The 16,957-nt window shown below is 38.8% G+C and overlaps 1 protein-coding gene across 2 annotated transcripts in view; it reads left to right on the top strand.

Annotated features, from left to right (window-relative positions):
- The first annotated feature begins 244 nt into the window (after positions 1 to 244).
- The window catches only part of LOC149263190 (uncharacterized), a 141,010-nt gene continuing 124,297 nt past the window's right edge, over positions 245 to 16,957 (top strand). Inside the window, exons 1-3 of one of the 2 annotated variants that reach the window (XM_089425917.1) lie at positions 245 to 512; positions 1,778 to 1,977; positions 2,502 to 2,583. In XM_089425917.1, the coding sequence (XP_089282043.1) occupies positions 1,807 to 1,977; positions 2,502 to 2,583 (253 nt within the window). In that variant the 5' untranslated portion in view covers positions 245 to 512; positions 1,778 to 1,806. The remainder of the gene's footprint in view (positions 513 to 1,777; positions 1,978 to 2,501; positions 2,584 to 16,957) is intronic. The other variant, XM_089425913.1, reaches the window with a different exon arrangement.

Here is a 16,957-nt window from a genome sequence, read left to right on the forward strand (position 1 = left end):
TGTAAAAACCTGCCCACGTGAAGCATCCCAACTAGCAATGGCCGTGTGAGCGAAGATGAAAATATAAGTTTTAAGGTTTAATTCCTCCCTAAATGAAAATATAATAAAAAATGAACCATGTAAAAATATATTAAAAAAACAAATATTGTAAAAACCCAATTAGTAATATTCAAAATCCCCTCCCACACGTACTTAAGTATGATGAACTACCTAAAACTATAAGCAATATTTGAAACTGCAAATTTGACAAAAATGGAATCCCTCCGAGCAGATGCCCATCATTTCAATATTGAAGATATATTTGACTTTATCAATAAAAGGCCACACTTACTGACAGCCTGTTGGAAGTCTCTTCCTCATTTCCCTTTACCTTGATGTGTGTTAGGGGACACTGTTTAAAACCCTCGAGGGAGGGCTGAGGGCTGCTACAGCATCCGCATTTGCATCTCTGCTACGACTAAGGAATCATCCTCATCTACAATGCCATGCCGTGATCGGTCGATTGCATTCAGGTATTCGATAACGTTCTGTTCTGTTGTGTACAGCTTATCCAGTTCGTTCATCTTCCTGTTGCAACGTCCTCAGGGTTTGACTGATTTGTTACTGTAAATAAGCTTATGCTCAACGTCCTTCGGCTGCCCAATTGAGATATAATCCATTGTCGGGGTTAATTTCTTCTCCAAAGTCTTTAGCGGAGTTCACATGGCTGTCAATTTGAATTTCAATTCACGAATTACGGCTGATATTTTGCCCTAATTATCCTTGCAAGATTTACCCATAAGTTCGAACTACGTCCGCTTACTGCCTAACGAATTCATGAGGATTCTGGTGAATTGGGCCTATATAAGATATGGCCATTATTTGAGATTAAGTGAAACTGTGATAGCTGGATAAGGGGCACTTTGCATTCTTCGTTTCTCTACGATAATCTGCCCATTTTGGACTACAGTTTGTTACTGTTTCAGTTACGATCGAAGCTTCCACCGTGAACGTTAGGGTAAATCAGTATAAGTTTAAATAAATATCGAGAGTGCATGATATAGTCAACCTTTAGTAGAACTTAACATGAATGGCAAACGAAAGAAATTGTGGTGCAACATGGCAAAATATTTTAACTTAACAAGCAAAGAGAAATGGGCCCTAGTCTGTTAGGAATCAGGATTGGAAGGTTTCTAAATGTGTCTGGGGTCTAAAGTATTCTGGTTGCTCACCCAAACAACCACAAGATTATGTAATTACCATATGCCTTGTTCCCGCCTCTGGTTCACCAAATTTACTGAACCATTCAAGTTAATGGCTACTGATTTGTTGGCTTTCTTATATTTTTGGCTAAGTATATACAGAAACACAAGGCCTCACCGTGAAACAGTTATAGAAATAATCAATTTTAATTATAGGCAGAACTAGTTCTAGAGAGGATTAAAGCAGTATCAGGTACAGGTACTGCATGTTAGTTCAAATCATTACAATTTTCCAGTTGTCCAATGTACACTGACCGGTGAAGGCTCAAGTTAAATTATTCATGGTGAATTTTTTAATTTATAGTTTCAACTATTCATCTGCTCATAAAGGAATTTGATTTAACCACCAGAAGCGTATAGTGATTGATCCATCATGTTTTGAATCACCAGGGTTTTCAAATGGGATTACTGTGCTTCAAATTTGGAGCCCTTTTTATAACATTGCAATATTAAAGTGTCCTTGTCCTGTTTATGGTTTTGTCAATTTATGGAAAGGTTAGACTCACCGGTTCCTTATTTTTTTTGGTGGGAAACAGTGCTGCAAGGACCAAATAGTGCCACTGTCATGAACAGGTTGAGGTCAAAGCGCAATCATATTTTGGAATTAAGGCTAGGACAATCAGAACCAGAAAAAGAAGCAACATTGGCGTCTAATCGGAGCAGGGGCACGAATGCCCCAATAGATGTTGAGGATGATGATGATGTAGTTGTGTCATCTCCAAGGTCATTTGCTCTAGTATGTCGCTTAAAACATCTTTTGCATCTTTGGTTTTTCTTGGTTTTCACGTGAAAGATTTGAGATGTTATTCCGTGGTTTTATCTTTTTTTATTTGTTCTTAGTTGTTAAAATGTTTCTTCTTCAACCTCTTCCGGATTTATGTTTATCACATCTTGAAGGTGATGATGGAAAGGCTATCCTCGCTAGTATTCCGACTATGCACTATGATTCCAACTCTATACTGTGTATATATATGAGAAAATATATATATATATATATATATATATATATATATATATCGGTGTGTGTGTGTGTCTATATATATGTATATATAGACACACACACACACATATATAATGGGCACACACATATATACATATAGATGAAAAGCAACTCAAGGAGCTATTCCTGCTTGTCTGTTTTTATACCAGGTTATCGAAATTGGTATAAACTAGAATTTCTATAAATTGGAGTGGTTTTCATTGTATTTGGTTTCTGTTATTTTGTAATTAGTTAATTTTTCTATGGCTTCTCATGGGCAGGCAAGGAGTTCAGTGTCTCAACGAAGTAGTCGCATACCAATTGTAAATGAAGAAGACTTGGAGCTTCGACTTGGACTGGCAGGTGCATAAATTGGTTTTTATTTTTCCCGTCTCAATAATGTTCTTTAAATTTGATTTGGGCTTCACATGCTTTCTTTAGAGGTTTTCATGTGGCAAAGTTCTAGACTTTAAAGGAACTAGCTTTATGAAGTCAGCATGTAGAATGATTCAATGGGGTAGCTCTCAACCTACGTTACCAGTAACGTGAGATTGAGGCACTGTATTTGGGCAAAGCCTGTTACTTGTAAGGGACCCAGTCTAGTACCCATTTCTGGAAACTCCCTATGTTACTGGTGAAACCTGCCTGCTTATTCATGAAACTGTTGTCTTTTTTGGGGAAATGTAGGCCATGCTCAGCGAAATAACATAAATTAAAAGGTGAAAAAAACAATCTAGAAAAAATGCTGGAAGCCTGTAACCCTAAACCTAAATATTAAAATAGTTTTATAAAGTCATGAAAATATCATTGTTATCACAGATTTTGTGAAAAAATACAAGAGATTGTGCATGCTACTAAAGTTTGAGAGCATTTGCAATTTCATGTGTGTGACTATGTCAAGTCAATGGTCACTACATTTTATGCCAGAGAGTCAAGGCTTGAGAGGTTGGAAGCCAATATGGGATTGTTGGAGCTTGGAAAGTGGAGTTTAAACTCTGGGGACCTGAGGAAAGCATCAAACTGGAACTGCATTTCATCCACATTGCTTCTTGTTTGACTTTGCACTACATAGTTGAGTTGCACAAGGTTAGTATTCACTTACTTTCAATTTCTTTTGTGTTTTATGGCTTTTGTTTTTTTTGTTTTTTAATTTCATAGTTCTCTTTTCTTCTCTATTTTGTTATGATTGTTCTTTATTCACATTCTTGGCTTTTCATGCCTTGTTCTTCTTGTTTACTTTTCAACAACTTAGTTCCACCTTGTGGGCACTCTTATTTCCATGATATAAGGGAACAACGACCTTCTCAATTACCTCTTGAGAACTTAGTTGCTCAAAGGGAAGTCTTAGAAGCTCATGGGCACTCTTCTTTCCATGTTGGAGGGAACAAACAAAAGTGCCATGTTAGTTTGGGAAAAGCTCGAAAAGGGTTGAGCTCTTAGGTGTGGGTTAATGTTGGAAGACTTCCTTTGGAGATATTATTATGACATATATATTAAAAAATTCTAAAAAAATACCTTGAAACATTAGTTATATGAAGCTTGAGAATTCTTGTTTCTCATATTGTACCATTTCGTGTTCTTGTTTCCGGGAACAATTACCAACTACTTTATCTTACAAATCACGAAACTAAGTTCAAAGGGGAGTGCTTATTTTTCTTTCTTTTCTCATATGTGTATCAATGTTACAATACCCTACCCAACTTAGAGAATGATCTGGTCAAACAGTAAGAGTTGACTTGGACTTGAGAAAAACTTGGGAGTTGCTTGAGAATTAAAATATAGGAAGCACAATAAATGAAAAATATATTTTTCATTAAGATGGTAGTTTACATTGGTCATCTTATGTAAATGCTTAAGAATAACTTGTTTCAAAATACATAGACGATATTGCATACTTTAATGCTTCATTGTTTCTAGACACTTGACATGTTTGTTGGTTGTTTGCTGTGGAATCTAGTTTAAGAAACAAGCAAAATTAGGTTTTTGTTTGTTTGTTGTTGTTGTTGTTGTTTTGTTTCTATCTTGGTCTTTTAGAGTAACAATCAAGTTTGACTAGCGATATTTGCAAGTTCAAGTAGTTGATTGAATCCGACTTGTGAGGCTCATTGAAAATTGCGAGTACGACTTAAGGTTTAGACAAACTTGGAGGAGTTGACTCGAATCGAAGTCCTCAAAAAGTAAAGTCAAACTTGGGAGTCGATTTGGACTTACAAGAGTCTGGTAAGATTGATTTATATAAGTTTTTATTGTATTTTTGTTCAAGGGTTTGGCCCAAAAGGAATATTGACAGGATGCATCTTCAACAGTGCCATACAATGCTTGTAGTAGTGTCCAGATACATTTTTCCCTTCAATGCCAATATTTTCTTTGTATTAAAGTAAGAAAGTACAATATCTGCCAACATTGCAGTATGATGAGCTGCTCCCCTTAACCCTAGATTCAAACTCACTAGTGGGTTTGTGGGAGAGATTTGGTTCTAAAATTATGGTTGAAGGCCATGCCTTTAGCCTTAACCATTTTTATGGTTGATTTCACCCCCTTTTGTCTTGAGGTTTTGAAATTTGTGTTATCTCTTGATCCCCACTTTTAGGAATTCAAGCTTCATGGATAAACTTGGTGTACTCTTGTTTCCTTATCAAAGACTCATTTTTCTTTACAACTATCTACTTTTTCTCCTTTTTGCTTGTGGAGTTTCAATTTGATTGTTTAAGCATGTTTATGTTTGCTTACTTTTCTAATTATTCTTGTCTTTTTCTTGGGTTCCTTAGATTGTTTCATCTAGTGGTTGAGTTTGTTGAATCGTAAGATAGTGGATCTACGATGAAGTCTTCAATAAAACATAATCTAGCCAATTGAAAAATACAACAAAAAAGAAACATTACTTAATTGTTGAACGTAGGAGAGATCACTTTATTACCCAAGCACATGAATAAGAGAAACACTTTAGAGAAAGATTGCCTTAACTCGAGTGAATGATTTACAAATGAGGAGGGTGATATGTTTATACTTTTTCATAAGGGTTTTGGGTGTTATCCCCAAGAGGGTGATTAGGCCAACCTAATAAAATATAGATAAATACAATAAAGTGTGTTAATCACCCATATGTAAGCTTAATAAAGCGGCCAATACATTGAATAGAGAGTTGACATGTGTCCTGAAGTCAAGTTTAGCCACAATCTCAACATCCTCAAGTCGAATGAGGGGCCACAAAGAAGGTATTACATCCACAATTCAACTCATTAGATTAGCACAATAACACCATCCCTCCCCCGCCCCCCCTAATGTTGATCCAAGAATCATCAAAGGCCATATTGCTTGTGGCGAAAACCTCCATGATCTTGATTTGGATTGATCATTCTATAAGAGTCATCGATTGAGCAAATTAGTATTTGTTAGGAAGAAGAGGGCTAGTTGCCCAAGGTGGGGGCGACTTTGATCATGTTAAAATTGGAAACTAGGGCCAAAATTCCACTATTGGACAACTCATCTGTTGGAAATAATTATTGCATTGAATTCATATTTTGGAGAGGACCAAAATCGACCTAAAGATCACCAAATTTGGATAAGGAAAAATATTTATTTATTCAAAAGAAATTCTATAAGTTATGACCTTATAAAGGCGGGAAAAATCGAAAATTTGAAATTTGAATTTGCCTCCAAGTGTCATGGTCGATTTCACCTTCATAAGGACAAATCATCGTCTATAATTGTATATAAGGGCATCCTCCAACCTCCTATTTACATCAATCACACATTTTGCTTCTCTCTGGAATGGCCGTAGGAAGGTGTCTCCAACAAAGGTCAAAGGGATTGGTTGACGTCTGTGCAGGGTTGTTTGAAGGGCCGAGTCCCCTAGGCAGAAGGCTGAGCCTCCTAGAAGCAAGTCTGGGCTTATTTATGAATTATTCTGGGTATGTTTATCCTCCATTGCAGGTCCGAGTTATTCCTGAGGTTGACCGCAGGCATAAGGGCATAGCTGGAGTAGTTAGATGCATTTCTTATGATGTGAAAACCATCTCTTAGGTGGGCCGCACCTTCTGAAGTCCTCCTTAGGTAGGCCGCAGGCATTATGTTGCTGAACAGTGAACCGTGAGGGTAAATTTATGCCCAGGTAGACTGCTGACTTGTTTCAGTGAAGGCAGATTAGCATCAAGATGTGCTTGGGGGCTGGATTAAGCCTTGTCGTGTAGCGGATGGAGGGCTGACTGTCTTGGAGGAGAGCTGCAACTGTGAAAGGTTGTTTGGGTGAATATGTAAGGGCAGATGCAGTGTGCCACATGCCCTAACCAGGAGCAACCAACAACTGCAATATTCTACAACCTATGATCTAATGTATTCTTGTAGCCTTGAATGCTAAATGGCTGTCCTAATTGAGCAGATTATATCTGCTCCTTGATAGACTGGAAGTTGCCCTAACCAGTTCAAGCTTCTTCTGCAGTATGTCACCAACCTAAGAAGGTATATCTTGTCAACTTTTGTTAAGTTTGGCAACTAGGGCCAAAATTCACCTTAAACAACTCATATGAGGCAGTTGATATTTTTATTGGATTCCTCTCTTTGAGAGGTGTAAGATTGATCTAAAGATCATCCCATTCTGACATCTACAAATAGAATTATGAATTTATTTTGATTGTGGACAAATTGTCAAGGTCGGCCAATCATCTAATTTACATATAAATTCAAGAGGCTTCCTCCTCATTTTGGCACTTCACTCACACATCTCTCTTTCCTTGATTGGGTATGGATTTCTGAGGCTTCTCTCTCTCCACACGTGCGAAGAAAGGACTGTACTTTTTCTGTCCTTGCGTTGACCGAAAATTGCAAAATGCTGTTTTGACTAGTTTTGACTGTAGTTTTGTGTGGGGTATCTCTGTTTGGGTAGGCCACAGTTTTGGGCACAAAAATCGAGGTTGTTTGACCAATATTGATTGTGGAAGGGCTTGTTGCTGTGTTGACTTTTGTTGACCAGATTTGACTAGACTTTTTCAGACTGTTTTTGGGCGATTTGACTAGTTGTTGGAGGCCGAGTTGACCAAGCTGTTTTGGAGGTCAAAATCTGCCCTGTTGACCAACGTTGACTTTTTGGTTAGGTCTTTTTGTTTCTATTGTTTGACTGATCAGATTTCACTGTGATTGGGTAAGTGAATATTGTATATTGTACTCTCTCTCTTTGCTGAACTTTTGAAGAATTATAAGAAGAATTGATTAAGGGTTTCCCCACCTTGGGTTTTATCCCTGGTTGGTGCCATATCTTGTGTCCTCTTGTCTTGGCCTATCTTCTGCTGTTATTGTTTATGTTCTGTTTGCATTTTATTATCATGTTGATGTGATTGCTAAATTGGATTTTGATATTGGGCTAGTGAGAAAATTGAAATAAAATTGCTCTTAATCATAAAACATACCGTTGTTACCTAAAATTAACGATGGTATCGGAGCTGAGGTGAAGACAAAGCCCAAGCAAGAGTGAGAAGAGCAATCACTGATCTAGGACAAGATTCAATGACCTCCACATCCTACTTCAAGTGTGATGATAAGCTTCATGATAAGTCTGATTCTCATGCATGGAAGATGTCTCTTGATTTGACTTTAGAAGAGCAAGATGTTATGGATTATGTGCAGGGAAAGATTTCAGAACCTCCTTCAAATGCACCGGTTGCTGCTATAAGACAAAGTTCAAGAAGGGTGTAGTCAAAGCCAAGAAGATCATCAAGGATTCTATTCATAAGCATTTAGTTGCTTACATCTCCGATTTGAACACATCAAAGGAGATATATGATGGGTTGGTTGGCATGTTCAAATCTAGAAATGCAAACCAAGTTCTTTTCCTCAAGAACAAGCTGAAGGATATAAAGAAGGGAAGAAAAGAAGATATTCAATCCTACTTCATGAGGATTACTGAGATAAAAAATGATATTCTTTCGATTGGAGAAACTATCGCTGATAGGGAGCTTACTCTCATTGCCCTTGGAGGACTCCCTCGTGAATGACACGTGTTCAACACCACTATTCTTAACAATGATAGGTTTCCAGGTTTTGAAGAATTGCCGACCAGATGTTCTCAAGAAGAAACAAGGATGATGGAACTAGATATGCCTTCAAATAGGAATGATCCTACTGCATTCTCCGCCCATGCTAAAAAGAAGAACAATGTAGGCACAAAGAATCAATGTCAAGGAAGGTCGGGTTTCAAAAATGGAAGGAAGGAAAGATGCTTCATTTGCAACAAGTTTGGCCACTATGCTAGGGAATGTCCTAATAGAAGGGATGCACCTCATGATGATGACAACCACAAAAACAATTTCAGGGGGAACAACAATTAAAGGAATGACAGATTCAACAATCGAGGAAAAAGGAATGCTCCCGCTCCTCATCAAGGAAATGGTCGCCCTCCTGCTCCTCATCAAGGAAATGGTCGCCCTCCCAAGAAATCAAGAAACACCAGGTATGATGAATCTAATGTTATTGATAACAAGCAAAAAATAATTTTATCTTATATTTGCCCTCTCCACTGCATCTCCTTCGGACGCTTTGGGAAATTAGTCGATTGATAGTGGTGCCTCAAGGCATTTCACTGGGTATAAGGAAGCTCTTTCAAATCTGATTGAAAAGGATACAAATTTGGAAATTATCCTTAGAGACAATGCCACCTATCTCGTGAAGGGAGTTGGGAATGTTACTCTTCAATTGAATCAAGGTAACACCATTCATCTACAAGAAGTACTATATGTACTCGATCTAAAGAAGAACCTGGTATCTATCTTGGTGATGAAGGACAAAGGATTCAAGATGGCATTCATTGATGAAAAGGTAGGTGCGTGGAATACAAATTTCAAATATGCATGTACACTTAGCTTCAGGGTTGATAGCTTATATCAAATTGGAGGAAGTCCATGGGGAGCCATGTCGTGCGACACATCACTTCAATCCCAATTATGGCACGAGAGGTTTGCTCATATACATTATAAGGCTCTACTTGATGCGAGGAAGACGGTGACAGGTATGCCCGAATTTAAATTAGAACATGAAGGTGTTTGTCAAGGGTGTGCTGAAGGAAAGCATACAAGGGGACCATTCCCCTCAAGTGATAGCAAGACAACCAACATATTGCAATTGGTTCATTCTAATCTATTTGGTATGACGCCCGTGAACTCATTAGGAGGATACTTATATTATGCTATCTTTATGGATGATTTCTCTCGCAAGACTTGGATATATTTCATGAAGAAGAAGGACAGAGTATTCTCATGGTTCCGTTCTTGCAAAGCTTTGGGTGAAAATCAAATCGGGAAGAAGATCAAAATGTTGAGGACCGACAATGGAACTGAATATGAATCAAATGAGTTCGATAATTATTGTGGAGACGCTGGCATTAAGAGGGAGACTACTACTGCATATACTCCTGAGCAAAATGGTGTTGCTGAAAGGAAGAACTGTTCTATCGTAGAAGCCACTCGTGCCATGCTTCATGATCAAAGCCTTTCGAAGTTCTTATGGGCCGAAGCTACAAACACTGCCGTGTATCTTCAAAATAGATGCCCTCATCAGGCGTTGGACCCCAAAACTCCTGAAGAAGTTTTCACGGTAAGAAATTTGATGTTTCTCACTTTAGAATTTCTGGTAGTCCTATATATTTTCATGTGTCGAAAGAAAAGAGCAACAAATTGGATGCTTCTGGGAAGAAAGGAATATTTGTGGGCTACAGTGAAACTTCTAAGGCATATAGAATCTATGTGCTTGGTCAAAGAGAAGTGGAGATAAGTCATGATGTCACCTTCGATGAGGATGTTGCCCTTGGGAAGATTAGTAACCTTCCTCTTCCAAGGAAGGACAAAGAAGCAGATTTAGGAAAGTAGGGAGAACCGCAGGATGAGTTGATGCCCGATGCTGAAGGACCAATGGATCCCATTGATCCACCCCCTCATGAGCCCTCCTCCTCAAAAAGGAGACCCTCATGGCTTAGGGAGACTCTCGAAGATGCCGAGAGACATGTTGCACCTAGGGGGACATTTCGTGAAAGCAAGAAGCCGAATAGGTACCAAGGGTACTTAACTGCAATGAGCACCATTGTTCAATCTGAGCTTTGCACATTTGAAGAAGCTGCAAAGCACCAAGCTTGGAAGGATGCAATGAATGAAGAATATGAGGTGATTATGAAGAATGATGTCTGGGATGTGGTCCCTAGACCCAAGGACAAATCCGTTGTCACCTCGAAATGGTTGTACAAGATCAACCATGGAGCTAATGGAAGTGCTGAAAAGTTCAAGGCTAGGTTTGTTGCTCGAGGCTTCTCTCAAAAGGAAGGTGTGGACTATGATGAAATATTTGCACCTATTGCTCGATAGTTGCACCAATTGCCCTCTACAACACCATCTGTTCGATTATAGCCCTCGTTGCCTCGCAGGGATGGAAGCTACACTAGATGGATGTCAAGATCGCCTTCTTACATGGTTCAATTAAGGAGGAAGTCTATGTAGAACAACCCGAGGGGGTTCAAAGTTCAAGATCGTCAGACACGTATGCAGGTTGAAGAAAGCCCTCTATGGGTTGAAGCAAGCACCTCGAGCTTGGTATGAGAGGATCAATAGCTATCTAATGAAGTTGGGATTTACAAGAAGTGAAGTTGATCTGTACCTTTACTTTAAGGTTGAGAATGATAGACCTCTCATCTTGGTGCTCTATGTGGGCGATCTCTTTCTGACAAGTGTAGACCTTCTTATTCATCAATTTAAGAGGGAGTTGGTTTCCGAATTTGAGATGAAGGACCTAGGATTGATGCATTACTATCTAGGGTTGGAGGTCTGGCAAATGCTAGGTGAGATTTTCCTTTCTCAAGGAAAATATATTGTGAAGATACTTGAAAGATTTGGGATGGTGGACTGCAAGTCCGTGACTACTCTGATGGAACTTAATATCAAGAAGTTATGTGGAAGTTTTGTTGGGCCTAATTTGGGAAATCCTTTTGAGTATCGTCAACTTGTGGGGGCTCTGATGTTCTTAGTGAAATCCTGTCGGGACATATGTTTTGCAGTGAATACATTGAGTCAGTTTATGGTCGAGCCTCATCACATACATTGCATCGCTGCCAAGAATCTCTTAAGATATCTCCGGGGCACAATCACTTATGGACTGAGATACACTGCCGGGAATGTGAGGTTCCATGGTTACTTTGATGCAGACTAGGCTGGAAATGTGGTGGATTGTAAAAGCACATCTGGATGGTTCTTCTCTCTAGGTTCTGCTTCGATATCATGGATGAGCAGGGAGCAGAAGTCGGTTGCCTTGAGCACTGTTGAAGCTGAATACATTGTTGCTTGTATGGCCTCTTGTGAAGCTGTTTGGTTGAGGAAGCTCTTTAGTGAGCTGTGTGGACATGTGCTGGATACCACCGTGATCTTCTGTGACAACCAGAGTGGGATTCGTCTTTCTGAGAATCTCATTTTTCATGACTGCTCCAAGCATATTGATATCAGGTACCACTTTATTCGGGATATGGTACAATGGGGAGCAATAAGTCTCCAACACATTGGGATTGATGATCAGGTCGCCGATATTCTTACGAAGCCTGTGGGGAAGGTCAAATTCTTAACCTTTTGTGAACGACTTGGAGTTGTGGAGAGACCCTCTTATGAGGGTCCCCTATGAGATGGATGTTGAGCTTTGGGAGCTTCGGGGGGCTTGGGGTACTTCTTGGAGTGATGAGCAACCATAAGGTGAGTGGTTCACCTTCCCTTGTGAGACCCCATGGTGACATATTCATGGGTTGAGTGGTTCACCTTCTCCTATGGCATATGAGCAGGATGAGTGGTTCACCTTCTCCTGCCGGCACATCCTACCCATGCAGTCCGGGACTCATGGGAAGTACCTCTCATCTAGCCAATGAGTAGGGAAATGAGGATAGGGACCATAGAACTACCTATGGACGCATCATTTACTATCGTACACCCTATGCTAGGATGTTGATATTGATCTGGGATCAATGGAAACTGACTTCGGGTTAGTTAAGAGTGGTATGACACACTCTCTATTATTGGAGACTGACTTCGGGTTAGTGGAGAATGGTATGATACATTCTCAATCATTTCTTCTTTCTTCATAGTTCAGCAGAGCAGAGACAAGGATGGTACAGATTGTCAGACAGTTTGGCAGGTGAAGTTCTCCCTAGTTGAGAGGGAGTGTTAAATTTGGAAACTAGGGCCAAACTTCACCTTGGACAACTCATATGAGGCAGCTGATATTTTTATTGGATTCCTCTCTCCGAGAGGTGTAGGATTGATCTAAAGATCATCCCATTCTGACATGTACAAATGGAATTATGAATTTATTTTGATTATGGACAAATTGTCAAGGTCGGCCAGTCATCTAATTTGCACCTCAACGTTGCATATAAATTCAAGAGGCCTCCTCCTCATTTTGGCACTTCACTCACTCACACATCTCTCTCTCCTTGATTGGGTGCAGATTCCTGAGGCTTCTCTCTCTCCACACGTGTGAAGAAAGGACTACTTTTTTTTTGTTTTTAAAATCTGTCTTCTGTCCCTGCGTTGACTGAAAATTGCAGAAGGCTGTTTTGACCAGTTTTGACTGCGGTTTTGTGTGGGGTATATTTGTTTGGTAGGTCGCCGTTTTGGGCACAAAAATTGAGGTTGTTTGACCACTGTATGATTTTTTTTCTACTGTCCCTGCGTTGACCGAAAATTGCAGAAGGATGTTTTGACCAGTTTTGACTGCGGTTTTGTGTGGGGTATCTTTGTTTGGGTAGGCCACAGTTTTGGGCACAAAAATCGAGGTTGTTTGACCACTGTTTGACCAGCATTGACTGTGGAAGGGCTTGCTGCTGTGTTGACTTTTGTTGACCAGATTTGACTGGACTTTTTCGGACTGTTTTTGGGCTGATTTGACTAGCTGTTGGAGGCCGAGTTGACTGAGTTTGACGAAGTTGTTTTTGAGGTCAAATCTTCCCTGTTGACCAGCATTGACTTTCTGGTTAGGGCTTTTTGTTTCTGCTGTTTGACTGATCAGATTTCACTGTGATTGGGCAAGTGAATATTGTATATTGTACTCTCTCTCTCTGCTGAAATTTTGAAGAATTATAAGAAGAATTGATCAAGGGTTTCCCCACATTGGGGTTTGTCCCTGGCTGGTGCTATATCTTGTGTCCTCTTGTCTTGGGCTGTCTTCTACTGTTATTGTTTATGTTCTATCTGAATTTTACTATCATGTTGATGTGATTGCTAAACTGGATATTGATATTGGGCTAGCAAGAAAATTGATGTAAAATTGCTCTTAAGCATAGAACATACCATTGTTACCTAAAATTAATAGCTTTAGAATTGCATCTATGAGCTGTGATAGTGATTGACAAATCATTCTTGACCTTGTATTATTGTACTCTCTCTCTGCTGAACATTTGACATTAATAATAAGAAGAATTGATGAAGGGTTTTCCCCATCTTGGGGTTTTTCCCTGGCTTGAGCCATATTCTTGTGTTCTCTTGCCTTGGTCTGTCTTCAACATTTATTTATTTATGTTCTTTCTTCAGTTACTGTCAAAAGGATTTATGTGATTGCTAATGGAAATATAATGGATTGAAAAATGGGCTATATGGATATTTTTGAAGTAACTGTCCTATGCGAAGAACATGTTCCTAAAATTAACATGGTATCAGAGCTAGGAGAGGACAAGCCCAAGCAAGAGAGGAAAAAGAAAGCAATCACTGGAAGATCTTTGTTGACTAGACTATGGATTGTGGAATGCTGCACAAAGAAAGGGGTCTTGAAATCTTCAAATCAGAAAGAGGGAGAAAACCCTTTAATTTTAATAGCTCTAATTAGAGACTCAATTTCAGTCCAATGCGTAAAGGATTAGTTCCACATTGGTTGAGCTCTTTATTCGTGATTCAGATGGCTACTGTGATCTGAGGGTTCAGATGACAATTAGGTCTCCCTGTTTCAAGCTTGGATGACTCACGCTACTCTCTATACTCTCCCAGTCAGTCTACAAGCCTCGCTCGACTTCAACATTCTGCCTCAGTCTCTCGCTCTCTGTCTTTTGGTTCTGCTCTTATGAAAAAGTCCTTTCAGCTCTTCGATCAACACCAGCTATAGAGGATTTCTTTTGGCAGGAAAGTGCCAAGGTTGTAGCTAATTTGCTTCTGCCCCATCAATTTAAGGAGATGTCAATATAAGAAATGCAAGCACTAGTTTTGGAGAGGTTAATGATGCGTATTCTATCATATAATGTTCCAATTTTATTGAAAAGTTTTGTCAAACAAGAAAGCAGAGATGAGATTATTGCATCTCCTTCTGCTTGAGTACCTTCATATACATAGCATCATCTCATTAGTGCAGAGAATGACCTTGACATCATATTATTGGCATATCAATGATATATAGTTTCTGCTATTATGTTTTACAATACAACATATGTGCACGTTTGTCTTCAATGTGTCGGCATGTCATTATATACGATCTGACAGAATATCATTATGTATGGCACACCATCTCTCTGTGTTGAGGCATGATCTGATATCTTAGATTATATTATTGGTTTTGCTGTATGTATCTTGCAAATGAGTTCAGACTCTCATCTCTGCACAACACCGCCTATATATATACAGAAATGAGACAGAGTTGGAATGACTCACCATAGTGATTTGGCATCACATATATATTTGAAACTTGGCACAAATGGAAAATTTTAGGGGCTAATATTCGCAGGTGGGCTAATTTTCCATGATTTTTCCAAAAAAATGATTCGCCAATTTCCATTTTTTATAAAAATGATTCACCCAAATTTTATAATATAAAATTGTTTTATGTTAAAAATCGCCAACATTATATAGAGAGTATATATAAAATCATTATAAATTTGAATAATTCTAGAAATACATCAATAAACATTTTATAGTTTGCCTATTAGGGACTAGTGAGATTCGCCAATGTTTTTAAACTTCAAGGTAATTTTCCATCCTTAAAATTTTCCCTGCAGTTAGTAGAATGGTTGGTCTTGGCACTATGGCAGTATAGTTAGTCTCAACATTATGATAATATTTGCATGACAATATTAGTAGTCTCTGACAAGGTCGGACAGTCTCAATCGTTGATGTTCAGCTCCAGTATGCTATGCATAGGGGTTTGAAGACACATTAAAGTTAATATCATATGGCTCAGATTAATGAATTCAGTAGCCACTTCAGAGAAAAAATTCTTGTAAGCCATATGTCAGATTTGATGTCACTGGCCTGATTGGGAAATCTGTCTTGGTGCACTATTGTTTATAAAATGTCTTGAATCCGATCTAAGATTGTTCTCAGAGATTAAGGGAATATTCGTAAAAGACATCCTATAACATCGGTCTTCCATCATATCGTGATTTTATCATCTCACGAAAAGCAAGGGTTCGTTATATTAAAAGAGAACAGAGATTCAATGGAGCCTTGTCTGTAGAATACCAAGTACAAACTCTTCATTTACAGAATCTCGACCCTTATCCAGAACATCAGTTTCAACATCAAAAGACCTGTGATCAGCTAAGGTACTTCTGACTCTTCACTCTCTAGGGCATCTCATCACAAGCAAATGTCAATTTGGTTGGCAGTGTAAGAGCCTGTTCTGAAGTGGTTACATCATCTCAGTTCACTGTGTAATGATTAGGTTAATTCGGAGCATAAATCCATAGCCCTAGAATCAATACAATTATGGAACCTCTGTGAATCATTACAGACCTGAATGTGATCAATTCATAAACAGTCTTCAAGGTGAAAATTCATGTCTCTTGAGATGTGGCCTCATTGTACCTGTCCCAAGCATCTAACAGTAATAGTTTTATTCATATTCATATATGTATGAGCTCTTTTGAAGCTGACCTGATTCAAGGTGTATTATGCAGCTAGAAAATTACCAGCATACAAGGAATTTTTGGTCATCAAGAGTTGTTGACAAGTAACATAGCCTACTGCAGAATAGCAAGGTTATAATCAAGAAAGTGTGACAGCAAAAGTCTGGCTTATTGACAGTTAACCTACTTCCTCAAAACTAGTTTTGAAACGTAGATGACATCATCCCTTGCAGCAGGTATCAAACTACTAATATACTGTTGGCAATAGAACAAGCAGAGCATGTGAGAAGAAACTGCTAGTGATGCAGCTAGAAAATTACCAGCATATAAGGAATTTTTGGTCATCAAGAGTTGTTGACAAGTAACATAACCTACTGCAGAATAACATGGTTATAATCAAGAAAGTGTGACAGCAAAAGTCTGGCTTATTGACAGTTAACCTACTTCCTCAAAAATAGTTTCAAGTAGAAACGTATATGACATCATCCCTTGCAGCAGGCATCAAACTACTAATATACTGTTGTCAATAGAACAAGCAGAGCATGTGAGAAGAAACTGCTAGTGCATGCATTTGGTAATTAAAGATTAGGAACAGGTTGATGAAGGCTAAAATGACCAACTGAAGCAAGACTTCAGAGGGAGTTATGGACAAGCCATATTGATTGGATTGTAAAGATACAACTATTGATGATGTCTGATTGATGACCCTCTCGTTTATCAATGTAAGAGAGAGTTGACTTTTAAAGTCAAGATGGAAGAGCTAGTTTTGATGCACTATTCCCTTCACTTAACAATGGAGAAGTTGCTGATCTGCATATGTATATCTTGTAAGAATCCCTGGTGTTCTTGATGAACACCCTATCAGTCATATGCCTCACTATGAAGACTCCGAGTTGATCT

Source organism: Pinus tabuliformis, chromosome 6 (genome assembly GCF_031772625.1).
Source record: "Pinus tabuliformis cultivar Carrire ecotype Pingquan chromosome 6, CPIR1, whole genome shotgun sequence".
NCBI classification, from domain to species: domain Eukaryota; kingdom Viridiplantae; phylum Streptophyta; class Pinopsida; order Pinales; family Pinaceae; genus Pinus; species Pinus tabuliformis.